Source organism: Oncorhynchus tshawytscha, unplaced genomic scaffold, assembly GCF_018296145.1.
Source record: "Oncorhynchus tshawytscha isolate Ot180627B unplaced genomic scaffold, Otsh_v2.0 Un_contig_766_pilon_pilon, whole genome shotgun sequence".
In the NCBI taxonomy this organism is placed as follows: domain Eukaryota; kingdom Metazoa; phylum Chordata; class Actinopteri; order Salmoniformes; family Salmonidae; genus Oncorhynchus; species Oncorhynchus tshawytscha.
In genome coordinates, this window is record NW_024609833.1 from 1,351,037 (window position 1) to 1,366,356 (window position 15,320).

Consider the following 15,320-nt stretch of genomic DNA (forward strand, 5'->3'; position numbering starts at 1 on the left):
GGTCACAACCGGAGCTTCACAATGAGCTAATAACAATCTTGATTGCACATTAACAAGAAAGGGTAACACTTTAGAATAAGGTTTCATTTGTAAAGGGTTTGTAATTGTTATTAACTGTTAATTAATCATTTGTAAATGCATTATCAGCCATTAGTAAATGGGTTATAACAAATTGGTCAAAACAGTGTGATAGCCAGTCAGTGCTTGCCAAATAGTGAGCTACTATTTACCTCCAACTATTAACCATTTATAAATACACTTACAAATGCGTATAATATTGAACGCTTATGTACTGTATCATGCAAACTTTTTCCCAATGGTTGCACAGTTAAACAATATTTATTTTCTCACTTTTGGATGTGATGCATTCTTGCTCTGTTCCAGGAACAGAAATGTTTGGTTTCAGACCAATGGTCAACTCCCACGATGGGTCTTACATCTGAAACCTTGATGATACATTGGTACACTTTAACTCTATCTCAAGTCATATTATTGGTGTGGTTTGCGGGTTTCTGAAAAAGTCCCTGTGAAACAGGCTTGAAATAAAGACGACCTGGAACGTGCCCAGAATGTTGTTGACACTGACATCATGTCAGTGCGTAGTGAAGAATCATGATGGACGAGGTTATGAGAAGTGTGCAAAGGCCAGAGAGAAGAGATTGCGCGAAAGAAACGTTCACAAGATACACATTTTCACACACGAGAAATTATCTATGTAATTTGTTTCACTTTTGAATACAGAAGTTCTGCTGTATAATTTAGCATGCTGCTCAGCTAGCTAACGTTTGCTAGCACCTCTGTCGTACCTAGCTAGCTAGGAAATATTAACCACAGATAGACATTTCACTGGAATGCATTTCAATTAACAGGTGTGCCTTCTTAAAAGTTAATTTGTGGAATTTCTTTCCTTCTTTATGCGTTTGAGCCAATCAGTTGTGTTGTGACAAGGTATGGGGTGGTATACAGAAGATAGCCCATATAAATCCATATTATGGCAATCTGGAAAATTTCACGTTGAAAGTTTCTTCAAGTGCAGTAGCAAAAACCATCACAAGCACTATGATGAAACTGGCTCACACGAGGACCGCCACAGGAATGGAAGACCCAGAGTTAACTCTGCTGAAGAGTTCAAGTAACAGACACATCTCAACTGTTCAGAGGAGACTGTGGATCAGGCCTCCATGGTCGAATTGCTGCAAAGAAACCACTACTAAATCAAATCAAATTTTATTTGTCACATACACATGGTTAGCAGATGTTAATGCGAGTGTAGCGAAATGCTTGTGCTTCTAGTTCCGACAATGCAGTAATAACCAACAAGTAATCTAACAATTCCAAAACTACTGTTTTATACACACAAGTGTAAGGGGATAAAGAATATGTACATAAAGATATATGAATGAGTGATGGTACAGAGCGGCATAGGCAAGATACAGTAGATGGTATAGAGTACAGTATATACATATGAGATGAGTATGTAAACAAAGTGGCATAGTTAAAGTGGCTAGTGATACATGTATTACATAAAGATGCAGTAGATGATATAGAGTACAGTATATACGTATACATATGAGATGAATAATGTAGGGTATGTAAACATATTAGGTAGCATTGTTTAAAGTGGCTAGTGATACTAAAGGACACCAATAAGAAGATACTTGCTTGGGCCAAGAAACACGTGCAATGGACATTAGTACGGTGGAAATGTGTCCTCTGGAGTCCAAATTGGAGATATTTGATTCCATGTCTTTTTGTGACACGGTGTGGGCGAACGGATTATTGCCGCATGTGTATTTCTGACTATAAAGCATGGATGAGGTGTTATGGTGTGGGGGTGCTTTGCTGGTGACACTGTCTGTGATTTATTTAGAATTCAAGGCACACTTAACCAGCATGGCTACCACAGCATTCTTCAGCGATACACCATCCCATCTGGTTTGGGCTTAGGGGGACTCTCATTTGTTTTTCAACAGGATAATGACCCAACACACCTCTAGGCTGTGTAAGGGCTATTTTACCAAGGAGAGTGATGGAGTGTTGCATCAGATACATGGCCTCCACAATCCCCCGACCTCAACCAAATTGAGATGGTTTGGGATGAGTCGGACAGCAGAGTGAAGTAAAAGCAGCCAACAAGTGCTCAGCATATGTGGGAACGCATTCAAGACTGGATAAGCATTCCGGGTGAAGCTGGTTGAGAGAATGCCAAGAGTGTGCAAAGCTGTCAAGGCAAAGGGTAGCTACTTTAAAGAATCTGAAATATAAAATCTATTTTGATTAACATTTTTTTGTTTACGACATGATTCCATGTGTTATTTCACAGTTTTGATGTCTTCACTATTTATTCTACAATGTAGAAAATAGTTCAAATAAAGAATAACCCTTGAATGAGTATGTGTTCTAACATTTTTGACCGGTAGTGTATATACATTTTGGTAACTCCGTTATGTTTGTAGGTCTGTCACTTTAAAATAAGGTACACTCAGATCTTAGACATACAGTACTCATAGGCAGTATTTGGTACTCATCACTACATACATGTGAGAAGATTCAACACTTTATTAAACATGTTCAGTCAATGAATGGTGGCTATGAAGACCAAAACGTTCAACATTGTGAGAGGATACCTCCTCCATTGTTTCCCCAACTGAAGGTATTACAGTTACCATTTCACACCAGAACATTCACCATATTTGGACTATCACAGAGATGTGATGTTGATTGAGTAATGTCGATGATGTAAATTTGGCCAGAACATCAGGGTTTCAAAGGTCGATCAAGACACATGAAAACCAACCTCTTCAGTTCCTGGGTCAGAGCAACAATGCATCATCACACCTAAAAAGGGAGACATGAACTGTTCAGCTACTGAAAATAAGGTTGCATGACGATACAGAAGGGTTCAACTTATAAGCATTTGTAAGTGCATTTATAAATGGTTAATAACGGGAGGTAAATATTGTTTCTGTATTTATTATGGATCCCCATTAGCTGCCAAGGCATCAGGTACTCTTCCTGGGGTGCAGCAACATAAGACAGTTACATACAGTTTAAATACTACATAACATGACATTTCATAACACCTTACCCAACACATTCAGTGTGTTCCCTCAGGTCACCACCACAAAATTACAATACAACATCCATGTGCACATGTGTGTAGAGTTCGTGTCTTATCTTGTGTATGTCTGTGCCTGGGGATTGTGAAGAGACCTTTGGTGGCATGTCTTGTGGGGTATGCATCGGTGTCCATATGCTAGTATTTTAAACAGACACCTCAGTGCAATTCAGCATGTTAACACGTCTTACAAAAACAAGTAATGATTTAGTATCCCCTCCACTTTGAGCAATGAGAGATTTACATGCATATCATTAATGTTAGCTCTCCGTGTACATTTAATGGCCAGCCATGCTGCCCTGTTCTGGGCAAATTGTAATTTTCCGAGGTCCCTCCTTATGGCACCTGATCACACGACTGAACAGTAGTCCAGGTGCGACAAAACTAGAGCCTGTAGGACCTGCCTTGATAGTGTTGTTAAAAAGGCAGAGTGCACTTTATTATGGACAGATTTATCCCATTTTAGCTACTGTTGTATCATGTTTTGACCATGACAGTTAACAAGCCAGGGTTAATCCAAGCAGTTTATTCACCTCAACTTGCTCAATTTCCACAATATTTAGTTGAGGTTTATGATTTAGTGAATGATTTGTCCCAACTACAATGCTTTTGTAAATATTTAGGACTAAATTATTCCTTTCCACCCATTCTGAAACTATCTGCAGCAGTTTGTTGAGTGTTGCAGTCATTTCACTCGCTGTAGTGACGTGTATAGTGTTGAGTCATCTGCATGCATAGCCACACTGGCTTTACTCAAGGCCAGGGGCATGTCATTAGTAAAGATTTTAAAAAGTATGTGGCCTAGACAGCTGCCCTGGGGAATTCGTGATAATACCTGGATGTTGAAGAGGCTCCCATTAAAAGACCACCCTCTGTGTTCTGTTAGACAGGTAACTCTATCCACAATATAGGACAGGGTGTAACATCTACGTTTTTCTATTGACAGACTATGATCAATAATATAAAAAGCCGCATAACAGTCTAACAAAACAGCTCCCATAATCTTTTTATCATCAATTTCACTCTCCAGTCAATCTTCAGCCAATCTTCAGTCATTTGTCTAAGTGCTGTGCATGAATGTCCTTCTATAATCTATAAGCGTGCTGAAAGTCTGGCAATTTGTTTACAGTAAAAAAGCATTGTATTTGGTCACACACATTTTTTTTCCAGAAGATTACTAAGGGTTCGTAATAGGCTGATAGGTCGGCTATTTGAGCCAGTAAAGGGGGCTTTACTATTCTTGCTTAGCGGAAAAACTTTTGCTTCCCTCCAGGCCTGAGGGCACACACTTTCAAGTAGGCTTAAATTGAAGATAGGGCAAATTGGAGTGGCAATACCATCTGCTATTATCCTCAGTAACTTTCCATCCAAGTTGTCAGACCCCAGTGGCTTATCATTGTTATAGACAATTTTTTCCACTTCTTTCACACTCACAATTTACAAAATTCTAATTTCATAATTTGATCAGTTATACTTATGCATGTCATGCCTAAATTTGCTAATCTTGCCAATGGAAAAAAAATCATTAAAGTAGTTGGCAATATCAGTGGGTTTTGTGAAGAATGAGCCATCTGATTTAATGAAAGGAGATGAATTGGCATTTTGCCAAAATTTTAAGGTGCTCCAAATCTTTTTATCATTCTTGATGTAATTTATCTTTGTTTCATAGCGTAGTTTCTTTTTTAAATTCAGTTTAGTGACATGATTTCTCAATTTGCAGTACATTTGCCAATCGGTACTGCAGCCAGACTTATTTGCCATTCCTTCTGTTATTTACAGTTGAAGTGGGAAGATTACATACACTTAGTTTGGAGTCATTAACTCATTTTCCAACCACTCCACAAAATTCTTGTCAACAAACTATAGTTTTGGCAAGTCCGTTAGGACATCTACTTTGTGCATGAAAAGTAATTTTTTCCAACAATTGTTTACAGATTATTTCACCTATAATTAATTCACTGTATCACAATTCCAGTGGGTCAGAAGTTTACATACACTAAGTTGACTGTGCCTTTAAACAATTTGGAAAATCTCAGAAAATTGTGTCATGGCTTTAGAAGCTTCTCATTGGCTAATTGTCCTGTACTCATGCTCCTGGATAGCACAGCATCTTTGCTCCAGGATCTGAGACATTTCTCACCATTGAGCTGCCCAATACAACGGCCAGAGAAAAGAATGGAGAAATCCTCCTATTCCCACCCCTTAGACAATTTGTTGAACCTTTCACCAGCCCACGAGAAGCAGGATAGCGTACGCTCGCTGCTCCCGGCGATAGGTCCAGACCTCCCATAGCAGGCAGTGCGCTGTCAGCTCCAGAGAGAGGAGCGAAACTCGACAACGAAGCCGCTGCCGGAGTAAATATACACTGCTCAAAAAAATAAAAGGAACATTAAAATAACACATCCTAGATCTGAATGAATTAAATATTCTTATTAAATACTTTTTTCTTTACATAGTTGAATGTGCTGACAACAAAATCACACAAAAATTATCAATGGAAATCAAATGTATCAACCCATGGAGGTCTGGATTTGGAGTCACACTCAAAATTAAAGTGGAAAACCACACTACAGGCTGATCCAACTTTGATGTAATGTCCTTAAAACAAGTCAAAATGAGGCTCAGTGGTGTGTGTGGCCTCCACGTGCCTGTATGATTCACTACAACGCCTGGGCATGCTCCTGATGAGGTGGCGGATGGTCTCCTGAGGGATCTCCTCCCAGACCTGGACTAAAGCATCCGCCAACTCCTGGACAGTCTGTGGTGCAACAGATGGAGCGTGGATGGAGCGAGACATGATGTCCCAGATGTGCTCAATTGGATTCAGGTCTGGGGTCACAGTGGCGAATTTGCCAATCTTGGTGTTCTCTGGCAAATGCCAAACATCCTGCACAGTGTTGGGCTGTACGCACAACCCCCACCTGTGGACGTCGGGCCCTCATACCACCCTCATGGAGTCTGTTTCTGACCGTTTGAGCAGACACATGCACATTTGTGGCCTGCTGGAGGTCATTTTGCAGGGCTCTGGCAGTGCTCCTCCTGCTCCTCCTTGCACAAAGGCGGAGGTAGCGGTCCTGCTGCTGGGTTGTTGCCCTCCTCCACGTCTCCTGATGTACTGGTCTGTCTCCTGGTAGCGCCTCCATGCTCTGGACACTACGCTGACAGACACAGCAAACCTTCTTGCCACAGCTCGCATTGATGTTCCATCCTGGATGAGCTGCACTACCTGAGCCACTTGTGTGGGTTGTAGACTCAGTTTCATGCTACCACTAGAGTGAAAGCACCGCCAGCATTCAAAAGTGACCAACACATCAGCCAGGAAGCATAGGAACGGAGAAGTGGTCTGTGGTTATGACCTGCAGAACCACTCCTTTATTGGGGGTGTCTTGCGAATTGCCTATATTTTCAACCTGTTGTCTATTCCCTTTGCACAACAGCATGTGAAATGTATTGTCAATCAGTGTTGCTTCCTAAGTGGACAGTTTGATTTCACAGAAGTGTGATTGACTTGGAGTTACATTGTGTTGTTTAAGTGTTCCCTTTATTTTTTTGAGCAGTGTAGTTGGAGTCAGCACTGCCGTCAGACACAGGCAATCCCAGCGATGAAGGTACAAGTAGATCAGGCACCAAGTGCAGCGAAACTATTCCTTAAATCAATCTGCTCCGAATCTCTCGGTCAATCCTGTCTGTTTAGCAGCATGCCGCTGTTCTCCGTCTACTTCATTACAGGATTGAGGAGAAGTAGATAGAAACGACTTCCATGGCAGGCAAGTTCGAGGTAGCACAGGCCATTTGGATAGGGACAGATGACAATGCGGGCAAACACTTACCAGTTATTGCACTATTTTGACCAATGCGATATAACCGTTTATTAATAGTTTATAATGCATTTACAAATTATTAACTGTTAATAATGGAATTATAACACCCTTCACAAATTGAAACGTATTGTAAATCAAAGGTAAACAAAAAATAACCAGGAGATGGTGAGGCAATTGTAACCTGTGACAGATTGTAAGGTGCCTATCAAGGTTGCTACAATATTAACAGATCCTGAGCATTAAAAGATTTCACTTTTTTTTGCCACCACCTCGTTCTATTTTTCAGCATTTCCTTGTACAGTAACTAATCACGGCCTATCTCACGTTGACGATAGATTGAACTGCACTCACGCTGCCTTGACTTCAAGGTTAAAAAAAAAAAGACAGACAATCGCATCCGATATTCTGTAGGGTGTATGTGAGGCAATATTACAGTCAGGCAACAGTCCTTCTCCAATCTTCTAATATTACCGTAATGTACACAATTAAATAAAAAGCAATTTACTCAAAAGGAAATTTGTTTTTACACAAAAATGTACACACTCAAAGTAAATCATAACTAGAAATATTTTTAACTCGAATAGGGCATAAGGTAAAGATGAACACAACAACTATCTACTTGGGGCTGTTCCAGGAAGTAGGATTAATGAGACAGTCAGTGAACTGTTCCAAATCATCTTAACCTCTTGAGCTTATGGCTCAAACTCAGTGCGTGCCCATAGTAAACTGAAAATATTTTTTCCAAAATTGCTAATATATGCATATAATAATAATTATTGAATAGAAAACACTCTAAAGTTTCTAAAACCGTTTAAATTATGTCTGTATGTAAAGCAGAACTCTCAGGGCAGCCTTTCTCCCAAACTCTCTCTTGTCAAGAGAAAAGTTGGGTCAACTTTGACGTCATCGCCCCCACCCTTCCCAGGCAGCTACCGATCTGGGAACAGTATGTATTTGTTCAGCGCGATGTCTGCTTTCAATTGGCACGTTCATTGTTTGAATTTCGCGCTCCCTCATCCTTTGGCGGGCGAAAATGCCCGGTTCACTCTCACATACATGCACTCTATTGCGCGCGGCCGATTTGGGGAACGTTCTTTTCCAATAGACACCAATTGAAGCCGGTTCGTTTGTTTGCGATTATCATTGTTTTACATGATAAAAACATCATTTTGCTCGATTCTGCACTTAGTTTGACCAGTTTAGTCGACATATAATATGTAATTTTGAAGTTTGATTTGCGGGACCAGAAGGAGCAGAAGTTATTTTGGGTGCATTTCAGCTGAAGCTGTTAGCATATGCTAATACAAAGACGCACAACTTGAAACCAAACGATGTATTGGGTAAGTATGACTCCTTCTACGTCTTCTGATCGAAGAACATCAAAGGTAAGGGAATATTTATGTGGTTATTTTGGGTTTCTGTGGACTCCAAACGTAGAGGAGACACTGCTAATATCTGAGCGCCGACTCATAGCATAGACTAGTGAACGAATTCTGTAACGTTAAAAATAAATGTAACACAGCGGTTGTATTAAGAAGAAGTGTATCTTTGTAACTATATGTAGAACATGTATATTTAGTCATGTTTATTGCTTGTTATCTGACGTTATCTGTCCGAGCTATCATAATTTCTCCGGACATTTTGAGTAGCATTTTTGAAATGTCGTCATTGTAAACAGAGATTTATGGATATTAATGGCATATTATTGAAAAAAAAAAAAATGTACTGTGTAACATGTAATATTACTGTCATCTGATGAAGATTTTCAAAAGGTTAGTGAATTATTTATTTTTTAATCCTACTTTTAAATTTTATATTTTCTGGGACAAAATGGAACGGTGGTGGTCTAATATAAATGTGTGCTATGTTTTCGCCGTAAAACATTTTAGAAATCTGACTTGCTGGGTAGATGAACAAGGTGTTTATCTTTCATTTGAGCTATTGGACTTGTGTAGGTGTGGAGGTTAAATATGTCTAAGAATATTTTTTCACATTTTGTGTTATGCTAATGAGCTTGAGCCGTAGTCACGATCCCGGATCCGGGATGGGTAGCATCAAGAGGTTAAATAACTTATTTTCGAGAAATATACTTGAAATTGGCATGGTATATAATTGACTCGTCCAAACAACAATGCACATTCAAGTTTAGCTTAAATCAGAAAATCAAGAGTTAATTTGACTGCATATCAAAGTTAGCTGGCTTTATGGAACACTCCACCAGCGTTGTAGTTGTTTGCAGGTAGGCCCAAATGCTTGCTGCTTGCTGGACAACAACCTCTTCTCAAGTCTAAACGGGATCCTGGGACGTCACACCATTGACGTAAAAAATGTCAACAGTTAATGTAAGGGTTAAGGTTAGGTAAGGGTAGTAGTTATGGTAGGGACGTCCCACGGATCCCTGATAGCACTAACCATTCTCAATCTGGGTTGGTCCGGAATATGTGAATATTTACCCTTTGTTAAATTATACTTAACAGTGGTTGGGCCAGTATCACTAGAGTTTCAGAGTTATTATTATGCCAGATTTTTTATTATTCAAACAAAGTACAATTTCAAATGATCTATTATCAACTCTTGAAAATAAATGAAAAAATAAAGAATGCACGGAGACCAAAAATAAATTATATAGTAAGAAATATAAATTAAATGCAGTAGAGTAAAAATTAAAATCAATGATTTCCAGCAGCTCAAAAGTAGTATGTGCCAAAACGGTTTGTGCAACTTGTCCATCACTTTTTCAACATGAAGTAGCAGTGACAAGTCTTGACACATTTAAATGCATTTTCTCCACATAAGCGAGAACACACACTAGAAGTAACAAACAAATTAACACCAATTTCATAATTTGGTTTTATTTTCCAGTTCGATCAGATCCTGGCGACAATCTGACCGAGCTACATTGTGTAGCAAATTGTACAATTAATTGAGTTGCAAGTCTTCAAGTAAGCTTTGTCTATGTTTATGTGGCATAATATTATTTATTTCACAGAATTGATCAGGGAAGTCAATTTACACTTAAAATGTTCAAGTATACCACCAATCTATTGTGAATTCAAAGTTCCAATACAGTTACTTTTGGCAAAAAAACAAACAAAAAACATTATCAAGGACCAGCACCTGGAACAAAACATATATGTTCTATTCACAATATTGTAGAGCATTCTATTTTGAAAAGCACTAAGTCTAACTTGGTTCAGAGCTACAGTAAGTGGTTCCATTCCTACCTGCATATCACATGCATTACATTAAGTCTCAAATTAGAGGAACATTGCAGTTAGCTGAAAAACGTGCCCAATTTCAGATATAGAAACACACAACATTTCATAAAACCAGAATGCAGATTAGCAATTTTGTGACTCAATGCTATTTACTCAATCATGTCACCATCGGACAAGTTTCTATCCAATGTTTGTGTCATTTTATGCATCAAATAAATCCATTTTAAGTAGAGAAATAAGCTTTTCAAAGACAATGAACAATAATGTACGGGCAGATGAACCATCAGATCACCTTTTATTAACACAAGGGTATTTGAGTAATACTGGGTGTCAGTTTTGTTCGTATAATGCACTATGACCTATACATTCTGAAGGTAACTGGCTACTGCCCTATTTATAGAACATTACATGACCAAAAGTATGCTCGTCGAACATCTCATTCTAAAATCATGGGCATTAATATGGAGTTGGTCCCTCCTTTGCTGCTATAACAGTCTCCACTCTTCTGGGAAGGCTTTCCACTTTGTTTCCACAAAGTTGGAAGCACAGAATCATCTAGAATGTCATTGAACGCTGTATCATGAAGATTTCCCTTCATTGGAACTAAGGGGCCTAGCCCAAACCATGAAGAACAGCCCCAAGTCATTATTCCTCCCCCACCGAACTTTACAATTGGCACTATGCATTGGGGGAGGTAGCATTCTCCTGGCAACCGCCAAACCCAGATTCATCCGTCGGACTGACAGCCGGTGAAGCGTGATCCATCACTCCAGAGAACGCGTTTCCACTGCACCAGAGTCCAATGGTGGCGAGCTTTACACCACTCCAGCCGATGCTTGGCTTTGCGCATGGTGATATTAGGCGTATGTGCGACTACTTGGCCATGGAAACCCATTTCATGAAGCATCCGACGAACAGTTCTTGTGCTGATGTTGCTTACAGAGGCAATTTTGAACTCGGTAGTGAGTGTTGCAACCGAGGACATAATATTTTTACAAACCTACATCACTCGGCGGTCCAGTTCTGTGTGCTTGTGTACCCTACCACTTTGCGGCTGAGCCGTTGTTCCTCTTAGACATTTCCACCTCAGAATAACAGCACTTACAGTTGACCGGGGCAGCTCCAGTAGGGCAGACATTTGATGAACTGACTTGTTGGAAAGGTGGCATCCTATGATGGTGCAACATTGAAAGTCACTGAGCTCTTCAGTAAGGCCATTCCACTGCCAATGTTTGTCTATGCAGATTACATGGCTGTGTGCTCGATTTTATACACCTGTCAGAAACAAGTGTGGATGAAATAGCCGAATCCACACATTTTAAGGGATGTCCACATACTTTTGTATATACACTACTGTTAAAAAGTTTGTCCATTAAAATAACATAAAATTGATCCGAAATATTGTAAATGAGAATTGTAGCTGGAAACGGCTGCCTAGAAGGTCAGCATCCTGGAGTCGCCTCTTCACTGTTGACGTTGAGACTGGTGTTTTGCGGGTACTATTTAATGAAGTTGCCAGTTGAGGACTTGTGAGGAGTCTGTTTCTCAAACTAGACACTAACGTACTTGTCCTCTTGCTTAGTTGTGCACCGTGGCCTCCCACTCCTCTTTCTATTCTAGTTAGAGACCGTTTGCACTGTTCTGTGAAGGGAGTAGTACACAGCGTTGTACGAGATCTTCCGTTTCTTGGCAATTTCTCGCATGGAATAGCCTTCATTTCTCAGAACAAGAATAGACTGACGAGTTTCAAAAGTTTTTTGTTTCTGGCCATTTTGAGCCTGTAATCGAACCCACAAATGCTGATGCTTCAGATACTCAACTAGTCTAAAGTCCAGTTTTATTGCTTCTTTAAATCAGCACAACAGTTTTCAGCTGTGCTAACATAATTACAAAAGGGTTTTCTAATGATCCCTTTAAAATTATAAACTTGGATTAGCTAATACAACGTGCCATTGGAACACCGGAGTGATGGTTGCTGATAACGGGCTTCTGTACGCCTATGTAGATATTCCATAATAAATAAATAAAAAGCAGTTTCCAGCAACAATTAGTCATTTACAATATTAACAATGTCGACACTGTATTTCCGATCAATTTGATGTTATTTTAAATGGACAAAAAATATATATTTTCTTTCAAAAACAAGGACATTTCTAAGTGACCCCAAACATTTTAACGGTAGTGTATAGTGTATTATACCACATACTATCTGGACTAGAATGAATGATGAAATCACGTTAAGGCCACCTAGGGTCTGGGAGAATACAGAGGACTTCAAATGCACACCAAGTATTTGGACAACAAGCACTTGGGTTAAATAAGGCTGTACTTGCTCCTCTCTTTCTCATGGTTATGGACCGACATTAATAGGTTGTAATAAGTGATCACCTTGATACGTCTGGAAAATAATACATTGAGGTTGAAATCATAAATTCACACAGTAAGATTTTAGTAGTAGTCAATACAAATATTCCAGAGGTTCACCTTAGTCCATTAAAACATGACCAATACCGTTGAATTAGATAGAAAGTTATAAAAAACACTTGATTAATTGGACGCTGCCATGGTTTTATACTAAAAACAATTCCTTACCATCATAGCTAAGAGACATTGTATTGGGAATGAATTGTGTACAGTCAAGTCCTTCCCCCATGACAATGTTATGGGGTTCTGTTATGGGACTAAAACGGTTTTAACCAGTCACTATTGTAAGATACTTCATCATCTGAAGACTGTTGCTTCACAGCAAATATTATACAGAACATAAACAAATAAATAAAAAATGCGACCTTCTAATCTACATTTAAAAAATAAAACTCAATTCCAAAAAGAACCTCTTTGCTCAGTCAAATGTGCAGACCTGGACCAGTAGACTGCTATACATATGGACGATTGTAGCGGATCTTCCACCTTTTGGAGCGGACTCGGAAAAAGAAGAACATGACCATGAGAAAGACACAGGAGAAAGCGTAGAGCACAACGCACAGACTCATGTCCACACTGGAGAAGCCCAGACCCAGGAAGCTCACCCCCGGCCTGGTCTCCCTGTGGGCCCCTGTGCCCGCCTGCCCTGCTCCCTCCACGTCACTCTGCTTGGCATGGTTGGCATGGAGTAGGGAGCTCTCAGGGGCCACCGTCTTTACCTGTGTGGCTTTAATGGGCATGCTGTCAGGAGATCCGACGGCCTCCTGGTTTGGCTCATGCCAACTGCTGTACATGTGTTTGGGGGAGATGTTGGCGGCCCCGTAGTGCTGCTTGAGGAACATGAGCACCTTGTCTTCGTTCCACACGTGGATGCCATCCTGCTCCTCGTGGCAGATGGGGCAGAGGTCCGGGCTGGGCCACTGGGTCTTGGGGAAGTGAGGGTCTTCACTCATTGTTCCTACAGAGAGGACACAGGGTCAATAACACAGGTATAACACCAGGTCAAGTTATTGTTGGCCCCACCAGTCATTTTGACCGGCCAACTCAATTCTAACAGACGTTGCTTACTAACCTACACCACAGTATATATCTACTATACGGATTATATACTTCTAATGACAGTATATTCTCCAGGTTAGGTTTGAGATCTCAAACGATGCCGATATAGATGTAGGTTCCCCACCTGCGAGGCGTCCATTGACCTGGTTGTGTTTCCTCCAGAGCCACAGTACCGCCTGGTCCACAGACTTCACCTGGGGCAGAGACGCCACGGCCATCTCCTCAAAGTGCTTCCCACACTCCTGGCAGCCGAAGAAGTTCACAATGTACTTGCGCATTGTCTGCAGCACTGCCTTGGGATTCTCCTCCAGGCCTGATGGGACAGAAGGGGGGTGGTCAGGGGAACGAGAGAGAAGCACAGACGATTTCTTGACAAGGCACACATTTCATAATCAACCCACAGTTGAGTTATTCATGATGGTACCAATCATGATGTTGTCATCTATTTTCAAAGGTGTGCAGTGTCGCTATGACATGGATGTTTCTTAATTACACAAGTATTTCGCTGCATGTATGTGCATGCATACATACATACCGGTGTTGGCCAATGCGTCGGGCCGGCTGGCCGCCTGGACGGTCAGCACATGGAACAGGGTCCACAGTGAACAGGGGTAGCCCCTCAGTCCGACTCTGCTTCCCTGGCAACCCACCCATTGCAGCTGGTCACTCAGGAACATCCCTGAAATCTGAAGGTGGTCAGGGAGAGAGTCAGAAAAACTCACTACTAAGCCACAGAGTAGATCAGGGGTGTTATGGTTCACTGGACTAAACAAAACTGGTCTGTCACAAGCTGCCAGTTTTAGTAATGCAGTTTGCGAAAAGTGGACCAAGGTTATTCCATCTACTTCATACTGTATTATTAAGGCTGTAACGACATGTGTATTTGAACAGGACCGTCTAGTATAGGCCATCGGTTCACAGGATGTGCTATGCATGAGGTGAACCAAATTACAATTTTGAACACAATGTGCCAAATAGGAACATGGGAGAAAAAAAATTCTGCCACGGCACATGTACTACAGCTGTCCACATTAAATTTCTCAGCCAGCAAGATGAGTGATGTTACAGAACAGCAAAATCAGACATCCCCAGAGTGGTAGGCTAAACTGTTCCACTGGTATTCCACTGGTATTCCTCCGGAGGCGCTTTCAAGTTGCTAGTCCCACATGGAGAGAAACTTGCATTCTGATAAGCCCAGTAATTGCGAAACATTTCTAAATGCAATCATGGTAAAAACACAGTTGAAAAAAAAAAAGAGGCCGCCCGTAAATTTATGGAGAGTTTCTCCATTTCTTCTCTGCAGATCGTCTCAAGCTCTATCAGGTTGGATGGGGAGTGTCACTGCACAGCTATTTTCAGGTCTCTCCAGAGATGTTCGATCTGGTTCAAGTCCGGGCTTTGGCTGGGCCACTCAAGGACATTCAGAGACCTGTCCTGAAGCCACTCCTGCGTTGTCTTGGCTGTGTGTTTAGGGTAATTGTCCTGTTAGAAGGTGACCCTTGACCCAGTCTGGACTCCTGAGTGCTCTGGAACAGGTTTTCATCAAGGATCTTTCTGTACTTTGCTCCGTTCATCTTTCCCTCGATCCTGACTAGTATCCCAGTCCCTGCCAATGAAAAACATCCCCACAGCATGAACCTGCCACCACCATGCTTCACAGTAGGGATGGTGCTAGGCTTG

The 15,320-nt window shown here is 40.9% G+C and overlaps 1 protein-coding gene across 1 annotated transcript in view; it reads right to left on the minus strand.

Moving 5' to 3' along the window:
* Positions 1-12,250: 12,250 nt before the first annotated feature.
* qsox2 (quiescin Q6 sulfhydryl oxidase 2) overlaps positions 12,251-15,320 on the minus strand; it is a 50,818-nt gene continuing 47,748 nt past the window's right edge. The window contains exons 10-12 of the mRNA XM_024418315.2: positions 14,176-14,326; positions 13,765-13,953; positions 12,251-13,539 (exon numbers count right to left, since the gene is read on the minus strand). Of these exons, the coding sequence (XP_024274083.1) occupies positions 13,034-13,539; positions 13,765-13,953; positions 14,176-14,326 (846 nt within the window). The 3' untranslated portion in view covers positions 12,251-13,033. The remainder of the gene's footprint in view (positions 13,540-13,764; positions 13,954-14,175; positions 14,327-15,320) is intronic.